The 19,795-nt window shown below is 34.9% G+C and overlaps 2 protein-coding genes and 1 long non-coding RNA gene across 9 annotated transcripts; 1 reads left to right on the plus strand and 2 right to left on the minus strand.

The window, feature by feature from the left end:
• Positions 1–1,030: 1,030 nt before the first annotated feature.
• Positions 1,031–9,382, minus strand: LOC111426427 (luc7-like protein 3). Of its 3 annotated transcripts, none has more exons than XR_011640263.1 (6): positions 9,245–9,382; positions 8,616–9,190; positions 8,380–8,562; positions 2,331–2,560; positions 1,667–2,275; positions 1,031–1,307 (listed from the first exon to the last, which is right to left on the minus strand). XR_011640263.1 is itself a non-coding variant. In XM_023060939.2 (6 exons), exons 1-5 carry the CDS (start codon positions 9,347–9,349, stop codon positions 2,238–2,240), a joined length of 1,131 nt encoding a protein of 376 aa, XP_022916707.2. In that variant the 5' UTR covers positions 9,350–9,382; the 3' UTR covers positions 1,031–1,307; positions 2,197–2,237. The 3 variants fall into 3 exon arrangements, 2 of the variants coding, with proteins under 2 accessions (XP_022916707.2, XP_071051801.1); XM_023060939.2 differs by having other exon boundaries at positions 2,197–2,275; XM_071195700.1 differs by having other exon boundaries at positions 1,031–2,275.
• A 215-nt stretch (positions 9,383–9,597) lies between these two features.
• LOC111426381 (tetratricopeptide repeat protein 39C-like) lies at positions 9,598–19,768 on the minus strand. Of its 4 annotated transcripts, none has more exons than XM_023060876.2 (9): positions 19,469–19,767; positions 19,063–19,405; positions 18,960–19,007; positions 11,487–11,594; positions 11,123–11,435; positions 10,824–11,027; positions 10,607–10,775; positions 9,887–10,558; positions 9,598–9,827 (listed from the first exon to the last, which is right to left on the minus strand). In XM_023060876.2, the coding sequence occupies exons 1-9, from the start codon at positions 19,661–19,663 to the stop codon at positions 9,720–9,722; spliced, it is 2,160 nt and encodes a 719-aa protein (XP_022916644.1). In that variant the 5' UTR covers positions 19,664–19,767; the 3' UTR covers positions 9,598–9,719. The 4 variants fall into 4 exon arrangements, with proteins under 4 accessions (XP_022916644.1, XP_022916646.1, XP_022916642.1 ...); XM_023060878.2 differs by having other exon boundaries at positions 11,357–11,435; positions 19,469–19,763; XM_023060874.2 differs by having other exon boundaries at positions 11,123–11,594; positions 19,469–19,768.
• LOC139429702 (uncharacterized) lies at positions 9,761–19,405 on the plus strand. 2 transcript variants are annotated; one of them, XR_011640252.1, is made up of 3 exons: positions 9,761–9,836; positions 15,135–18,007; positions 18,344–19,405. It is a non-coding gene; the product is annotated as an uncharacterized lncRNA (long non-coding RNA). The 2 variants fall into 2 exon arrangements; XR_011640251.1 differs by having other exon boundaries at positions 15,135–19,405.
• Positions 19,769–19,795: the final 27 nt, after the last annotated feature.

Genomic DNA, 19,795 nt, shown 5'->3' on the forward strand with positions numbered 1-19,795 from the left:
AGTCAATTCTAAACATTTTTTGTTTAAAAAATAATTCTCCATCATGCACAATTAATAAGTTACAACCGAAAATAATCAAAAACATCAAAATTTGGTTTTATTGTTGTGGTGAGTTGGTATTACTGATCGATGGAATAAAATAACTTATTGGATATGTTTTAGAGGTTAATTCTAAATCTTTTTTGTATGAAAAGTTTTTTTCCATCACATATAATTAATGAGTTATGAAAGAAAATTGATGAAAACGTCAAAATTTCTATTTCTCTTACGTTGGGTTGGTAATGCTGATTGATGGAATAAATATCTTTATTCAATACGTCTTATGAGTCAATTCTAAACATTTTTTGTTTAAAAAATAATTCGCCATCATGCACAATTAATAAGTTATAACCGAAAATGATCAAAAACATCAAAATTTGGTTTTATTTTTGAGTTGGGTTGGTACTACTGATCGATGGAATAAAATAACTTATTGGATATATTTTATGGATTACTTCTAAATCTTTTTTGTATGAAAAGTTGTTTTCCATCACATATAATTAATGAGTTATAAAAGAAAATTGATGAAAACGTCAAAATTACTATTTTTCTTAAGTTGGGTTGGTAATGCTGATTGATGGAATAAATATCTTTATTTAGTACGTCTTATGAGTCAATTCTAAACATTTTTTGTTTAAAAAATAATTCTCCATCATGCACAATTAATAACTTATAACCGAAAATGTTCAAAAACATCAAAATTTGGTTTTATTTTTGAGTTGGGTTGGTACTACTGATCGATAGAATAATAATTATTTATATTTTGACTTCCCTTCTTTCAATGGAGTCGTTCAAGAGTTTCTTTAAATCCATCTCATTTTATCTGTGGCAAGGACAAAAATGCTTTGGAGGTGGTCCCAGAAGCTCAGGTATCTCAGGTAGTTGTGTAAAACTCTTTTGATGCAATAAAGTATTATGTTGGATTTAAAAATAGGATACTTGGTTATAAGGTCATAAATACAAACTCAAGAAAACAATAAAAAAGCCTACCAACGTTTTCATTGCGTTTTTATTTGTGAGATTCACCAAGGCGACATAAAAATAATCCTATTTTTTAAGAAAACATTTTATTAATATTAATTTATTTAAACCGCAAAACTACTACGGATTTTACATAACACTCTTATTTCCTAAGGAATATCGAAAGCCGGGTCTATTTAATATATTATTATAGATTAAGTCACCTGGCGTTAGAAGAATTTGGGTTCCTCACATCCACGGGGACATTGAATCAACTATACTCTTGAACGCTCACCTGTTTTGCTGAACTGCAATAGATCCAATGGCATCAGAAAAACACGACAGTTGACTCAGAAAATCGGTAAAGACATATTCACAATTCATCTCTCCCATATCTGCGTATAAACAACCATTTTCAACGCATCAATTTTACAATATAATGATTAATTAATAAAATAATGAAAATTATGATGCTTTATTTGAAAATGATTGCGTCTCTTTCATTTAAAGACTCGTATTTATATATAAATACCTCGAATGAACACGCAGTGTGCGGCAAACTCATATAATAAACACGACAATATAATACAGAGCCGATATAGAACTCTGTGAAAAACTGTAAAAGAAGTAGAAGGTCCCGAATCCGTCACTTAAAAAGCATAAATACCTCTCTGAATGAGCGAGCGGCCGGCTTGTAACGAGCAAACAACAGCCTCTTAGGTACGCCTTTAGCGGACTGCTGCAATCGCTACTTAAAAAAATTCATCGTCAAGTAATTTCAATAACATCAATTTTACAATAATACCTCCAACTACTCGTTCCAGTATTTCAAATGGTAAATTAATCAACAAAAAGTTTATTAACTCATCAACAATCACTTTTTTAAATTTAATTCATTAATTTAATTAATTAAATAAAAATTATAAAAAGAATTAAGTGATTATTGATAATGATTCTTAATGAATTCCTAAATAAATATTTTTTAACCACCAACCTCTCGTTAATTAAATACACAAAAAAATTATACTTAATTGAAATATATCACACAAGAATAATTATTATTAAAGGCAGAATAAAGGTTATTCTTATTCGAAAATTATTATTAGGTGAGATCACTAACCTGGTTGCAAATTTTTATTTTTTTTATAAAAACACCTGTAATGAAACGAGGTTTAGCGTAAAATCGTTGCCACCTACCTGCACTGTTCCATTCTTACTGCACTATATTGGGTATACCATTAACGCCTGTGCGAATGACGTGAAGATCGGTCTTTTCCTATCAATTAAAAATTAAATTAAATTTGAAATAAAAATCTCAATTAATTTTAAACCTGAATCTCGATCAGAGCGATGTTTTCGGTCTCGATCTCTTTCCCGGCGATCCTTTTCTTTCCGTTCCTTTTTATCCCTTCCATTTTCCGATCGATCTCTTTCCCTCCGTTCCAATCTGTCTCGTTCGCGATCCGGCGATCTTCGATTCCTATCGTAACGGTCCCTTTTTTCCTCTTTATCTCTCCAATCGCGGGATTCACCGTTTATTTTTGAAATATCTCTATCTGACCTAAAATAATTTCAATTCATTAAACCACTTTTTGCATTTTAACGATGTAATTAAATTTTTAAGCTAAATTTTTGTCTATTTTTACTGAAATACAAGTAAAAATCGTACAAAAAAGTACGGTAATTTAGAAATCTGTAATTTAATTGCTCTGTAATATAACCAATGAGAAAAATCGCCGTAAATTGCACACAATATTTTCGTTGGTGATATTGGCGTATAATATTCTTGTATATTTGTGTTTATTCTTTGATTCTGTGTTCAAATTTCATAATATTCTATTTGTGACCCGATATACAGGGTGATTCACATAAGAACCGACACAGAGCGGGGACATGTAGAGGACAACAAATTAAGATGATTTAAAGTAATTTACCTCTACAGGGTGTTCCGGTGACTCGGGGAATAAAATTAACCTCGTATACTAGAGCAAAAATGATGACGATTGGTGAAAAAAATTTATTATAAAAGTCTTCAAAAAATTTTAACACATTTTTCTAAATGAATCGGTTATTTCGAAAAGGCCACTACTCCAAAAAAGTAAATTTTACAGGAGAACAAAAAAACGTTTCATTTTGGTATTAGTCAGAATATCGATTTCTTTTCAGAACAAAGACCTAAATTATGATACATGTGAAAGTTTTATAAACAAAAAAAATTTTAAAATAAATCTAATGCGCAATTAAACAAATTTTGGTATTTGGAGTTGTGGCCTTTTCCAAACAAATATTGGTGGTTTCATGATTGATGATTAAAAAAATTTAAGTACTGTTAATAAAAAAATTTATTAGATAAAAAAAAAGATTTTACAGTTAAGAAATACTTAATTGTATTTAATAATCCTCTTCTGGCGGTTCATCACTATTAGTAGTAGGCCATAAAATCAGCTCATCATAAAAAAATTTTTTGTCTTCTGGTACATACTGCACAAGTTTCTTTAGATTGGCCATTTTTTTGTAATTTTTAGCGATTTTAGCAGTGTCTTTGATGGTAGAGGAGGACAAACTCCAGATGGTTTTCCAAATGAAAATTCATAGAAAATAAGCCCATCGATGAAGGTTTTGTGCAATCATATTCGAACTCATTGTACTGAGAAATTTGAAAAGTCTTCTTTTCATCTCTAGCTTTTTTCCCGTAGGAATCGATTGACAGAGTGGTTTTCTTATAGTACTTGGGCCACCATTCCCTAAAGTCCAAAATTTCTTCATTATCAACCCTTTTTATTGAGAACAGAGATTTTTTTGAGGATTTTTCTATTAGCTGAAAATATTCTTCAGGAAGAAATATTCGATCTTGCTTGCGAATAAGCCTTTTTGCTACCCCAAAGTCTCTATCGCTTGGAAGAAATGAATGACCCCTGATTGGAAAATAGTGGAAAATTTTTCTAAATCTTTCTGTGGAGGCGAGAGCCGAAAGGAAACGTATTACTGTGTGATTCTTATTTTGCCCAGCGCATCCATCTGAAAATATATGAATTTCTTTTATATTTTCAGAAACTTCATTCTCAAAATAATGTTTCAAGAAAGTGCACACTTCGTTGGGTCCTTTGTGCGCCTCGCCCTCATGATAAGAGTAAAATTTAGCCGCTCCTGTTTTTAAGTTATGTATACTGAATTCAAAAACCCATAGTTGTCGATAGTAAAAAATTTCCTGTACAGGTATGTGTGGTATAGGTAAATTTTGCATGTAATCCATTGTGATTCCCAATATTTCCTCTTTCTCTACAGAGAGCTTCTTGATGTGTTGTAGTTTTTTATAGAATTTCTTAGCCCTGTTTTTGTGAACTAAGAGTTCTGCTGTAGCAACTCTTTTTGCAATGTCATTGAGAGTTGTACTTTTAACTTTCTGACCAAGTTCTTCACAGGCCGAACATACGTCAACTTGAGGGCGATCAAAAGTATAAGTAAAATTTTCATGCAAATATTTCAAATAAAAACCGTATTTCACTTTTGAATCAGGAAACTTTTTCATAAACATATTATGCATTTGTTGAATATCCAAAGTAGCAGGCAAGTACTTTTTTAATACATTGTTCGAATAATGTACTTCCTTAACATCAAACGATTCTATGTGTTCTTTTATTTGCAAGCATAGCTCACCTGGTATTAAATTATGTCTAGATTTTACAGATTTACCTCTATTGTCTCTTGGAGTAGTTCCAGAAATTAGTAGATGACATAATCGTCTAACATGCTTTTCAAAAACGCCATATAAACTCAAGAAAGCTTTTTAACATACCTGCTTACGAATTCCATTCAAACAAACATGAAACAGAACATTATTGGGTCTCTCAATATGCTTCTTGGCATTTTGAGATTTTCTACTTCTTTTGGCAGGTTTTGCTTCTATCAAACTTTGTAAGTAGGAGTCTTGAGAGTTTTCATCATCAAACTGATGCAAAGATGTTAACAAAGCGATTCTATCTAATTCTAAATAATTTTCACAACATTGTTTACGACAAGTACAGTCGATTCCAGTTTGTCGTGCCATAACCTTTTTTCCAACATGATTAATATGTGCCTCAGCTTTTACTTTAGCTTTCTTAATAACTTCACTTTTATACTCGGAACGGTTAATAATGCCCTTCTTTCTCTTCTTTTGTTTACAATTTTCAATATTGTCACTATTTTCACTGTCAGAGCTACTCATTTTTATATAAACAATGCAACATAAACTAAAAAATACGATCAAGATCACAGAAAACTGCATCGATATGGCAGTCAGCTGTTCGGTCGGTACGCGTACATTTGATTAAAAAACGCTACTTGTCCGGAGATGTGGCCTTTTCAAAGTAAACAGGGAACAACACCGACATGGATTTTATTAACGAAGAGTGAAGTTTGCGGCGTTTTCGCATGTAACAAAGCTTAAAGCATATTTTGAATCAATTTCTGTGTTTAACTATTTTTGGTAAAAACATGGAGATGTGGCCTTTTCGAAATAACCGATTCAAATATTTTCAATACCATTTATGGTAGAGCATTGAAATTTGGTACAGGGTAAACAAATATCAAGCAAAATCATTGAACTAATTTTGACTTTGATTGGGCGGCGGCAACCATGCTATACAGGGAGTCCCTAAAATTTGTTTGCTGAGAACTTTTTTGTTCGATCGTAACCCTACATTTATTTTTGCAGTTTCTAATAGAAAATTTATTTTAGAAGCTTTTATCACTCTTAGATAATATTGATAAAAATCACCGTTTTCGTGTTAAATGCAAAAATGGTAGGCTCCCATTTCAATAACACTGAAAAAAAAGTCTAAGTCTGCCATGACAATTAACAAACGAATTCATTGACAGTTGTAAACACGCTTAGTCGTTTAAACAAATACTAAAAACCTTGTAGTGTTCGAAATGGAAAATTACACGTTTGGAGAACAAACCGATATGCTTTTAACATTGGGTGAATGTCTTGGAAATTCCGTAGAAGCCGCTAACCGTTATCGGCAAAAATTCCCGAATCGTAGAACCACCAACAGAAAAACGTTTTCTCGAATTGAAGCCCGATTAAGAGAAAATGGATCACTAAAACATATCTTTCTGAACAACGGCAACCCTAGATCTGTTCAAACTCCTGAATTGGAAGAGTTAATTTTAGAACATGCAGAAGAAAATAGTACCACTAGTACTTCGGACATGGCTAGGCGATTTGGGACGTCAAAAACAACTGTGTGGCGTATTCTTCGAGAGCAGCAGCTTTACCCATTTCACTGCTGTAAGGTTCAGGAAGTACAGCTTACCGATTATCCAATTAGATTGGAATATTGCCAGAAAATGCAACTGAAAATACAAATTGATAATCAGTTTTTAGAAAAAATACTTTTCACCGATGAATCTACTTTTTCCAAAGATGGAATAATTAATTTAAGGAATTTACATAGTTGGGCTGAAGAAAATCCAAAATTTTTCAAAACTTGGAAATCTCAATGGAGATTTTCTCTCAATGTTTGGGCTAGGATTGTGGGGATGTCATTGTTGGTCCCGTTTTCTTGCCGCCAAGACTTGATGGCCCTACATACCATCAACATTTGGAAGGATTGGACGAGTTCTTAGGTGACGTTCCGTTAAATACCAGAAGGGACATGTGGTATTTACATGATGGTGCCCCTGCGCACAGCACAAATGCAGTGAAGGAATTTTTAGGGAACCGTTTCCCGGGACGGTGGATCGGACGAGGAGCGGAAGCATCGATAACTTGGCCGGCCCGGTCACCAGACCTCACACCTATGCACTTTTATTTATGGGGGCGAGTTAAATCATTGGTCTACAGCGTTGAAATTAGATCAGTCGATCAGCTCAGGCTACGAATCGTCGATTCATTCAACCAAATTGGAACCGAGATAAATGTACTGAATAGAGTACGATTTAATTTAAGGCGACGATATCAGGCATGTATTGATGCTAACGGAGGTCTTTTTGAACATGTCCTATAGTATTTTTTATTACTTGTCTTGTTATTTGATGTATTTGTTTTATTTTTCCTGGTAGCGTTGTCGTTAAAATTAAATTTCTTGTTTTGTATTATCTTTTATTAAATCAACTAAAACAAATTAAAAAGGGATTTACCTAATCTACACTTGGAAATGTTACATACATAATATTTATGACGGGTCAGTTCGATTTTCACTTGTCATGGCCGACTTAGACTTTTTTTTTTTAGTGTTATTGAAATCGGAACCTAACATTTTTGCATTTAACACGAAAACGGTGATTTTTATCAATATTATCTAAGAGTAATAAAAGTTTCTAAAATAAATTTTCTATTAGAAACTGTAAAAATAAATGTAGAGGAAAGGGAGGCTGAGAAGATTAAGGAGTTGAAAGAGGAAAATGAGGTATGGAGATACTTAAAGAGGATGAGGAAGGGAAGAGAGGAAGTCAGCAGAGATATACAAATGCCTGAATGGAGAACCTACTTCATGAGATTGTTGGGAGGGGTGGAAGAGGGAAAGCGAGGGGTGCAAGGAGGAGAAGAGATAACACTGGAAGAAATGGAGGCAGTGCTGAGGGTACTGAAGAGGGGAAGGGCGCCAAGAGAGGATGAGATCCAGAATGAGGCATGGTTGGAGATGAAGAAACTATGGAAGGTAATAAACGACGTATGGAGGGGGGAGAGGTTTCCAGATAGGTGGAGGATGGGGATAATATGCCCAGTGTATAAAAAGGGAAGTAAAAGGGTGGTGAGCAATTATAGAGGGTTTCAAAATTTATGCAAAGATACTGCTGGGGAGGTTGGAAGAAGAAATGGAGAGGGGGAAATTGATAATATATACATTCTGAAACACTTGGTAGATAGGAAGTTGAACACGAAGGAGGAAAAACTGTATAGATTGTTTATTGACCTGAAGGCAGACCCTCTTCATATTTATAAATTTTATTATCAAAACTGCAAACATTTTGTTTAAAGCAAAGTTTGAATAATTCAGTCCTTAACATTTCTTTTATGATCCCTAGTGTTCTTTTAGTGGGATAATTAATTTTTATTATTATTAGTATAAGATAAATGAATTCGGAAGATTTATCTTATTTAGTTCCAAAATTTGTAAGAAACATTCCTGAATTTTAGTAGAGTATTTGATTTTTAATAACCTTGACATAACAAAATTAGACTTGAGAATTTTACTGGTCATTTCAACCTATCATTTCATTTATCTACAATAATTGAATTTAAAAGTTTGTTGCAAGAAGATTTTCAGTATCTTCATTCAATTCAATAATTTGGCATAAGTTTTATATTTAATAATAAAATTTAGTGTAAAAAGTGTTTTAATTAATTTAAAATAAAAGATTTTTCTTGGTTTTAATTTAATCCTACTTTACCTATGCTCTGATCGATCATTTTTTTCTCGACTCCTCTCCCTATCCCTATCTCGAGTTCGATCTCTTCTATCATCAACAGTTGGTGTGGAACCTAATCCCCCAGAACGAGCTCCTCGCCTCTCTTCCCTTGCAGTTTGAACAACAGAGGTGATTTCTTCAGTGGCTAATTTTAATTTAGCATATCTGAATTGATACAAAAATTAATTGCTTTTATTTGATTTAAATTATTTACTTACCCAACGTGTTGTTTACCCATTAAATGATCATCAATTCTTTGTTGGGCGTCCCCGACGATCAAAAAGGCTCCACAAACTTCACACACTTCCATTTGCTTTTCTTGAGCTGCAGCGATCTCTGCAGTACTCCAATGATTGCTTTCGCCCTGTTTTTGCAATGCGTCCCGTTCCTCTTTTAATTGATCACACAATTTCATTAAACCTTGTGCTTGTTCAACATTTCCGTCAGTTCCCGCTTGTTCTGCTTCTTCCACCAACCCATTTATTCGCTCAGTTAACAAATCGATTTGTTCGGAATTACGCTGATTTTGTGCTGGTATTAAGTTATTTAATTCCCCTTTCCCGCTCAGTGCTAATCTTTGTTTCCCTTTTTGAATTTTTCGCTCCACTTCGTTTAACATTGATGTACAAAATCGGATGAATTCTTCTTGGTAATGGATTTTTCGGTGGGTTTTCGCTTGATTAAACATTTTTCGAGCTTCCTCGTCGTGGACTTTTGCGCAAGAACCCAAATCGGCTCGGGTATTTACAAATAAATCGTGGGGACAAAATTTCACTAGGTAGTATTTGCAATACTGCAAAAAAAAATTGATTTATATCGAAAAAAATTAAAAAAATGTTTTATTCACCTCGGGGTCCTCCCAATTTAACTCTTTCACTTTCTCGTTGGGGGCCACATTTCGATTGCGCCCCATTAATTCGTCTAAAAGCTGAGCAGCAGCGAAAACAGCCATTTCTATCCTTTAATTTGACATCTGTCAAATGTCAATTGCGAAAAGGGTGGGGATGAGTACGTTATGAATTATGAATATTAATTTTAGAAAATTAATTAATTTTAAGAATAATTGAAATTAAATCGAAATAATTATTAATTTTATTGCAATAAATATAAAAAAAAAAGAAATGTCGAAATTAATTAAATGTAGCGTGAAGTTTGCTACATGATTTTGACAGCTTAATTTTTAGGTTATAAAATAATAAATAACAGTTCAATACAATTTTAATTGCCATAAAAAATCGTTAATAAATACAAGTGTTGGGTCTAATTCTAAAAATGATGTTCAAATCTCGGTGCAAAAATACATCCCAATTTTCGATAGAAATTTATAATTTCTTAAGTATGGCATGGGTACGGACGGTTAATCTCTGCTCGAAATCATATCCTTTATAATTAGATGCAGATTCCAAGTATCGCTTTCCTTCTGCTAGTGTCTAATTAAGGTAAATAAGAATTACATTCGCATTAAAACTGTTTTCACTGATTTTCTTACTAAAGGGTTTTTGATTAAAACCAATCCTAATTCGTATTTGGTGAAAGCTGAAACATGGGCATCCTCGCAATTAGTGCTTAAACTGTTTCTAGCTTCAATTCCTTCGCGAAAACATTGAACACCTTCATCATTGTTTCCTAAAAGAATGTGGCAACTTCCTGCTATTAATCTAGTTAGTCCCATAAATGGTTCAACTTGAATATTCCAAGCTTCATGGCAATCCTGAATGATTCGATTAATATTTTGATGGTTACAACTTGGTAAAGTGTTCCAAAGATACAATAATTCGTAAGTTAGAATCTTCCAAAACACGAAATTTAATTCTTTAAGAACTTCCTGTTCCAACGGGCATATACGGTAACGCCTTGTTAAAAATTCATCCAATTGAGTTCCTTTAACGACCGGTGGGAAAACGTTTCTTAACTCAACAGGGTTCTCTACTTCCTGAAATTGTTGATTTGCCCCAGCATTAATTAAGCAAAGATAGGAATAAAACGATTTTGACCATCTGCTTTGATCTTTTAAATATTGAAATGATACTTCTGATGAAGGAAAGTTTAACTCAATCAAATAACACCAACCCACTTCATGCATTGACATTAATTTGATTTCTTTTTGTGCCGCGTTTGTTATAGCACCTTGGTAAGTTTCAATTGCTTTAGGAATTTCGGCCTAAAACAATCGTTTTAAGAAATAATTAATAAAAAAAAATTAATTTACTCTTAATCTTTCGACTCTTCCTCTAAAAAATAAAAATAGGGCCGATTCTTCAAACTCATCTTTACCCTCTTCGATTAATTCGGCTGCAATTTGAACCCCTGCTTGAACATTGGTGCCATCTAACGCGAAGAATGGTCTCACTATTGTGTGGTACCACAGCAGAGATAGACTAAGAAGTAATTTTAGTTACGTTAAAACGATTTTTTTAATCACTTACGTCGCAAATGGGGCTCTTAAATCGTCACCTTTCCTCGCGTACATTAAATTTTCGATACCTTGCTTTCTGTTGCCTCCAAACCCCAAGAAATTTACCAATTTCATTATTGTCGGTGGAAGGAGTGAGATGCCAAGTTGAAGGAGCCCGTAACCGAAAGAAACCGCGCAAAGTAAACGGGTTATTGTGTCTTTATCCAAATCTTCGCTAAATACGATTTTTAATTAATACATTTTAATTAATTTAGCATTAAATTTTTGATTTTGCCATTCACGATTTCATTCCAAAAATTATTTACTTACACCTTATCAACGTTGAAAACGTCGAAAGGAAAGTTGAAATAAGAAGTTGGTCTGAAACTGAATTTACCACCTAAACCGCTATTAGCGGAAGTTGATTTCTTCATGTTTGGGCGAAATTTGATGTCGGAAGCCTCAACATTTCTGTTAAACTCGGATGTGACATAACCGTTCTTTAAACCTGAGTGAAAAGAGATGCTGGGCTTTGGACGCGATGTAGAAGTTGAAGGGATGTACCCGTTTTGAAATTTCCTCGTTGATGCCTTTGAAAATGTTGGGGCCATTTGGGACGGTTCTGGACTCAACTGGTGAAGATCTGTAAGACTATTCTTCACACTTCCAATAGATGTGGTTACTATTGTTATACTTTGGTATTTATCGATGTTTGAATCCATTTTTTCTACATCAATTGGGTCTTTTCTTTCCATCTCGGAGGCTAATTCAACCAGTATTTCTTCCACTGTTCTTGGGCAATCTACATTAAATTTTAAATTACATTAAAACCTCGATATAACGGATTAATACGGGGAAGGCTATTCAAGTTTAGGCGTCTTCACACTTAGAAATCGAGGCAGTGGCTTTAGTATTTAAAATAATGTAAAGTATTCTTTAATACAAATACATTCCTTAGAAGATGAGGCAGCTTTGCTACCGAGGCTACTTCGAGGCCGTGCTATGTTGATGAACATATGTCCTATTTCAATTATTTACGAAATTATAACACTTTAAAGTTTTATAAGTACAAAGCAGATGAAATTCGTCAAGACATAGCGAGAGTGCTTAAAACAGCAAAGCCACCAAAATCAAACTTAACAATGAACAAAAAAAGAGCACTAAGAACGATAAGGGAAAAACCAGACATTATCATCCTACCAGCGGACAAGAGGAATGCGACCGTGGTTATGGATAGAAGGGAATACGACGAGAAGATCAAGAGCCTTTTGGACCCAGCCACCTGTAAGAAAATAAAAAAGGACCCAACAGAAATCCCAGCAAATCAACAGAAAAGCTTATTCGTACAGGCTCCAGTACCACCAAGGATATATGGATTAGCCAAAATCCATAAACCAGACGTCCCACTACGCCATAAATTCTCCCACCTATCAGCTAGCAAAACACGTTTCCAAGATTCTGTCTCCTTTTACAAGTAAAACAGAGTCATATGCCAGAGACTCCACACATTTTGTAGAATCAATTAGGAGTATGAAATCTCTATTCACCAGAGTACCAGTGAAAGATGCCGTGGATGGTCTTCGCCAGACTCATCCCGAAGGTTTTGCCCAAGTATGTCCCAGGACTAGTGGAGTACTGCCTATAGTCGACATATTTCAGCTGGAAGGGGGAATTCTACGAGCAATGCGAAGGGGCAGCCATCGGATCACCTCTGTCTCATGTGATATTCGGGGGTTATTGCTTCTCAGATTTCTGATCACAATATCATCTTTTGTGAGTTATCGTTAGCTGAATCTTTCTCCACAGTTTCTTTTAGGGTCGGGAGAAGTCTGGGTACGATCGATGTAGCAGGTTTTAGGGAATTTTTAAAGCAAATTTCTTTTAATCATATTTTTTTTATTGAGGACATTAACGAGAAGCTTGCTTTTCTCAATAATGGCATTCTGCCTTTGATGTTTTTTCACTTCTGGTGTGTAGACCGAAAAGCAGTAGGATAAGACCACCCTGGCTCACTGACAACTTAAAATTTATGATCTCATTGCGAGATAAGGCGAAAACGAACATTAAGAAGAATCCGTCTTCCGCTAGATGGGACTATTATAAGTCTCTGCGGAACTTAACGGCATTTACTGTGACGGCAGAGAAAAGAGCTTATTTTCGCATTATTGGTAATATGCGTGACAGAAGACAATTGTGGTTTAAACTAGGGCCACTTAGTTTGAAAAAGAAGACAGTATCTGGTATCCCTGATGCTTTAAAAAATGTTAATGAACTGAATGATTACTTTCTTAAGAGTATCTCTGATATTCTTGATTCAATGCCTCTTGATCAATCGGTTTTGGTTTTTTATACTAGTTTGCCTAATAATGGAGGTGTTTTTGAATTTTCTACTGTTTGTCCTACTTTGGTCGAGAAACTTGTGTATGATTTAAGGTCATGTTCTGAGGGTAGTGATGGTATTAGCGCCGATATGATTAAGCTTGCCTGTCCAGTCATTTTACCTTATTTCACACATATATTAAATGTCTGTATTGCAGAGGGGAGGTTTCCGGACATTTGAAAGCATGCTCTAATTAAACCTATTCCTAAAAATCAAAATCCTACCAGTTTTAGTCATCTGAGACCTATTAGTTTATTGCCAGCTTTTTCAAAGATTCTGGAGAAGATACTAAAACAGCAACTTGTGGAATATCTTCATGAATTTAATTTACTTTCGGAATTTCAATCAGGTTTTAGAATGAGTTTTAGTACTACTACTTCAATGATGGCGCTTATGGATGAGCTGATTACTGCGATTGATCAAGGTAACGTTGCTATTCTCACTCTGCTAGACTTTAGTCGTGCATTTGATACTGTGAATTTACCATTCTTTTGTCGATTCTTTCGTCAATTGGCTTTGATTCGACTGCTCTAAACTTAATTAGTGCATATCTGAATGGTAGATCACAGTCGGTTGTTATTGATAGGGTGGCATCCGAGTGTCGTGAGGTTATCTCCGGGGTTCCACAGGGTTCTATTCTGGGACCGATTTTGTTCTCCATTTATACAGCTCATCTTTTTGATCGGATTCAATATGGTATGATGTCACAGTATGTTTACGCGGATGATACGCAGTTGATTCACTCCTTTCATCCCTCCCAATGGCGGGAGGCTATTCGTCGCATCAATACTGATTTCCATTGTGTTTATGAAGCATCCACTGCACACTGTCTGAGGATCAATCCTGATAAATCGGCGGTCATGATCTTTGGGAATACAAAATTCACTTCAAAAGTGGCTCGGCCCTTTGGTATTGTCATGAATGGTACGAAATTACCTGTAGTTGATAGTCATAAAAGCCTTGGTTTGGAAATTGATAGTTCTTTTAGATATTCGTCTTAGGTCAGTAAATATGTTAAAAACGCTTATTTCGCCCTCAAGCTACTTTTTCCGCATAGGTCTTACTTACCCATAGATGTCAAGCGGATGTTATGCGATGCTCCTGTTTTGTCTCAATTTAATTACATCGTTCCTGTATACCATCCAGCGTTAACTGCTTTTGATTCAAATAGAATCCAAAAAATTCAAAACTGCTGTTTACGTTTTATTTATGGCATACGAAAATATGATAAGATATCTCATAAGTTAGTTGACGCTGGATGGTTGTCGATGGGGAACAGAAGAGTGCTTCAGACATTGGTGGTTTATCATAAACTAATGTTGAGTAAGACTCCAAGTTATTTATATAGGAAGATTAATTTTAGAAGTAACGTTCATAATCGATTGACTAGGTTTATTTCCTTTATTTCTCCACCTGTCCATCGCACGGGTTTGTTTGAGAGATCTTTCTCATACCACGTTTACAAATCCTATAATCTTATTTCGATGGCTGATAGGAAGTTAAGTGTATCGACGTTCAGGTCTCGGTTATTTGAAAGATTATTCAGATGTCAGTGTGCTTCTCTGTTGCAAGGGGTCCCGATATCGAGTTGCGTTGCGCATGTCACGGAATCGAGTTTAGTTAATTAGTTTATTATTTACAACTAATTTAATAATTTTTTTTTGTGTTTTGTGTTTGTTACGTCTTCAATTATTAATGTTTAATACCTCTTTTTGTTATCGAGGTCCAGATGGAAGAACAGGATTTTATTTTCCTGAATCTGCTCCTCGTGAATTGCTTGCCGCACTATGCTATAATAGCTCTCTTTTGTTTAGATGGTTTTATTTTGTATCTTTTTTTTTTCTTTCGAATCATTTATTGTTTTTATTTTTGGTTATATTATCTTGCTATATTATATTGTTTTATTTCTATAATTGCTGTGTGGTTTGGCAATAAAGTCTATTATTATTATTATTATTATAGCCAATTTTTACATGGAAATGTTTGAAGAGGAAGCGTTAAAAAAGAGTCCGAAGCTATGGCTCCGTTACGTCGATGACACTTTCGTGGTCTGGCAACATGGAAAAAAGCAACTCCAGAACTTGCAAAACAGTTGCCTTTCCTGGATGTGTTAGTCACTAGGAAGACAGATGGGGGCATGGAAGTAGGAGTATATCGAAAGAAGACGTATACGAATAGGTACCTGCAGGCTTCATCCCACCACCACCCACAACAGAAGAGGTTCGTGATTCAAGCTTTATTTCAGCGAGCAGAAAGGATATGCGATAAAAAGAACCGAAGAAAAGAAGAAAGGTTCCTAGAAAATGTGCTAATATCCGACGAGCCAGCAAACCATGCAAACAGAACGATGACTCGGTAACCAGCCGGTTTTATCTGGTTTTGCCTCTTCCGATAGTCAAAGACAAACTAAACCCATTAAAGGGAGGCTATCGTGCAGTTGCAGGAAATATTACGTTGGCCAAACTGGATGTAACATCGAGTGCCGCATCAAGGAACACGAGAGGGACGTCCGAGTAAGGAAGATCCAACAATCTGTAGTCGCAAAGCATTGCCACAAAGGAGGACACAGCATAGAGTTCGACAAAACCAAAGTGCTAGCAAGAGACGGACATTACTTCCAAAGATTGACGAAAGAGGCGATAGAGATTCATCGACATGGGAATAACATGAATAGAGAAGATGGTTGGGAACTCAGCCGACCATCTTCTCAAATCTCGTGTAAAACATGATTCATCGGTCCAAAGAACATTTGAAATGAAGTCATTTTTTTGAGCATGTTGCTGCAATAACCATTCACAAAATGCTAGCCGTTGCTGATTATCTCCTGGCTGTAGATGCAGGCTACGGATGAAGGACTTCGCGGTTCAATACGCGCCATGCAAAATTTTGACTTACATGTATGTTGTGTACTAGTTCATTATCATTTTTTTTGGTAATTGAATTAGCTATCATATGTCAAAGTTTGATGGTGAGCTAATACATCACAAACATTAAGGTTATTATTACCATTTTTTGAGATATCCAGATTGGCATGAGTGGAATCTCATCAAATTCTAGCCTTTGTCTCTAAGATAATATGTCTGGAAGGACCTTAATTTATTTATTTATTTATTTACTATTTATTGCCACAGACAAAAATACAAAATTACATAAGATACACTTAACTTAAACAGTATTAGCAAATGGATCATTTTATCGCACAAGCGATCTCTGCCAAATGACCCAACAGAACAAACAAAAATAAAAATAATATTTGCTGAATATGGCAAGTAGTGTGATAATTAGATATTATTAACATCACCAAATAAGATTAAGCAAGAAAAGAAAAACAAAGAGAAAAATAAAGAAAAGACACAAAACGAGAGATAGAGAGCGACTAAAAGAAACTAAAAGAATCTGCCGGATATCAGTTGCCAACAAGTGAGAGCAGTTGAAGAGAGGAAAAAAGAGAAAGACAAAGAACAAAGAATCAGGAAACAGCCAGTTGAAGGGCAAGCAAGTGGCTCTTTAAAACATGTCTAAAATTAGTAATTCTAGAAATATTACGAATTTCAAAAGGCAGTCCATTCCACAGCGCAATCGACTGTACTGTAAATGATCTATGATAAATTTCAGTGCTATGAACGGGAAATGTAAGAATAGTATCAGAACGTAAACGAGTAGCAAGGTCATGAGTTGATAATTGCTGGAACCTATATGGTACCGGATACAATTATTTTGTAGCCGCTGCAATTTACTCAGAAGAGTCACCGAGAGATCGCGATAAACCGCGTCCGCATAGTCGAAGTGAGGAAATATAAGAGAGTAACAAAGATTACGACGCACCACAGGAGGAAGAGAGCAGCGAAGTCTTTTTAAAGAGTGGAAGCAAGCATAGACTTTTCTGCAAACATGTTGAATTTGCGGTTTCCAAGACAGTGCAGAATCCATAAGGACTCCAAGATTTTTAACTGTGTTAGAAAGCCGTATGACATTACCATCCAGCATCAGATCACTGCAGGCAGATGGATTAATCTTACTAAGTAATTGACAAGTTCCAAACACAATAGCTTGCGTTTTAACTGAGTTCAACTTAAGTCCGTATCTCCGAGACCAGTTCAAGACGTTAGATAGATCGTTATTAAGTCGCACAATAGCTGCCGGAAATTCAGCAACAGTAGTAGTAGTATATATCTGCAGGTCGTCGGCATACAAATGATAATTACACGAGATATAATTAGTAACACTATTAACGAACAAAGAAAAAAGTAACGGACCTAATACACTGCCCTGAGGAACACCACATTTGATTGCACAAGCAGAAGAAATTGAAGAGTTAGCGCGTACGCACAAGGAGCGATGGGAAAGGTAGGATTGAAACCAAGAAACACAGGGGGGAGTGAATCCGTAGAATCAAAAGCCTTGCTGAAATCGAACAGTACCAGCACAGTAACACATCTGTTGTTGCAGGCATACCTAATATCATCAGTAACTTTAATGAGGGCAGTAGTTGTACTATGCCCACTGCGAAAACCCGATTGCAACTCATTGTGTAAATTAAACCTCTCTAGAAATCCTTGGACTTGTAAATAAACTAATCGTTCAAGAGCTTTTGATAGTACGGATAAAATTGAAATCGGACGGAAATCAGTGTTACATGAAGAGGACTTGAATTTGGGTATGGGAACGACATGAGCAACCTTCCAGACAGAGGGAAATAAAGACCGCTCAAAAGAAAAGTTGAAGATATGAGTTAAGGGAGGAAGCACTATATCCAGGATAGGAAGAAGAAGGTTGAGACCGATACCATCAGAACCCACGCAAGGCCCACGCTTAATGCTGATCAAAAGAGGGAAGTAAGTACAAGGGATCTGCTGAGGTCAAAGTGCTGCGAGCCTGCCTTCCCGCGAATCCAGAATGCAGAACTAACACTAGATCTACAACTAGAATCATTCAGGTTTAGCCGCACGTCTCTTAAGACGTCTAAATCTAAATGTTTCAAGTTCTAGATTTTGTATTAGTTTTAGTTCAATAAGAATATACAATCTAGCACTGAATAACGACTAAAACTAGCACTAGAACTAACACTAGATCTAGATAGTTCTAATTTTAATTATTATTCAGCGCTGATTTGTTATACATTTTTATTAATCTAGAATTCTAGAACTATCACTAAACGCGAATGTTTCTAGGTCTATTGTCGATAGTCATCATAGTTTTTTCGAGACAATTCTATTCTTCGAGACAAGACCCCTTCACAACAAAAATCCTAACTTGATACCATTAAGCCCAACTCAGAAATCTCCTGAAAGATCTCCAACCTCAGTAAGGAAGTCTGCAAATGCATTTGTTAGCAACTTCTCTGAAAACTTCGCCTTCAAGGACAAAAACCTCAACCGAATTTAAAGATGGCAGTGAGAAGCTACTTCCATTAACAACAAAACTCTACTGAAAGAAAACAATCGCTGTCTTACTAATTACATCGTCGGAGGTGCTTAAATACAGCACAGTTGAAGAAATCAAAATGAATTTGGTAACATTTAACATAAAAATACGTCTAGTGTTAGTTCTAGTGCTAGTATTAGCTTTCCAGCTAGTATTCACTTTATTTTAAAAACTAGAACTACTGCCTCGGTAATAATACATTATTAAAAACCTTAAAGTAGAAGTACCGCGCTTGATTTATACATCCTATAGACAACTCGGGGAATACCCCGAGTTTATCTATGGATATAGAAAAAGCAACTTGGGGAATAACCCGATTTAGATATATTGTATTTAATAAATTAATATTTGAAATTAATTTACCGTTTGAAGGTGTAGGAATCATCTCCAATACTTTTTCCATAGATGCAGCTAAAAGGAAATGAATCAAAATAAAATTTAAATATATTCTAATCATAATATTAACATGGAACATTATTATCTCCTACAACTTCCTTATAAACCCCTAAAATGTTATTATAAGCCGTTTGGTAATATTTATAAGATTTCCTTAAAATCCAAGTTCCTTTTATAAACCCGCTTATATCTTGTTGGAGAAACGTTAACATCGCAAAAAAAACTTGAATATCTGCAAGGATTATTTGACACTCAAGCTCGCGTTGAGTACACCCATAACCGCTTCCAAAAACCTTTGATTTGACCGCTTTAAGCCAGCTTGAGCTACATTGTGTCGTACATTTCTTTTCCAATTCTTTCATGCTGTCCAAACAAATTTTTATTTTATCTTCTTCAAACGACATAAGAGCGTCCTAAAAATTAGTTAATACTTTTAATCTAACATTTATAAATTAAATTTAAATCGTTTCATTTACAACAAATACGGCATAAACATAACCCGTAGCCATGTTAAGATCTCCTTGATGAAGTTTAAATAAAGCCTCGGCTTCTTTTTGCTTGTTATTAAGGAGTAAAGAGATTCCTTCTCTGGCTAATTTCCAGTATATTGGATTTTCTTGTGTGTTTTCACCATCTTTTTCTTCCGATGTAGATGTAGCCATCTCTAACATTATTTCTTTTGGTACATTTTTTGTAATAATTTAGTTAATTTACTTAGAATTTGAGGTTTAATATTTGAGGTTAAACACAACCTTGACGTTTTATTTGGTTGAAGTATTGATTTTTGTGGGATAGGCACAAAA

The sequence above is a fragment of the Onthophagus taurus genome, chromosome 5, assembly GCF_036711975.1.
Source record: "Onthophagus taurus isolate NC chromosome 5, IU_Otau_3.0, whole genome shotgun sequence".
Taxonomy (NCBI): Eukaryota; Metazoa; Arthropoda; class Insecta; order Coleoptera; family Scarabaeidae; genus Onthophagus; species Onthophagus taurus.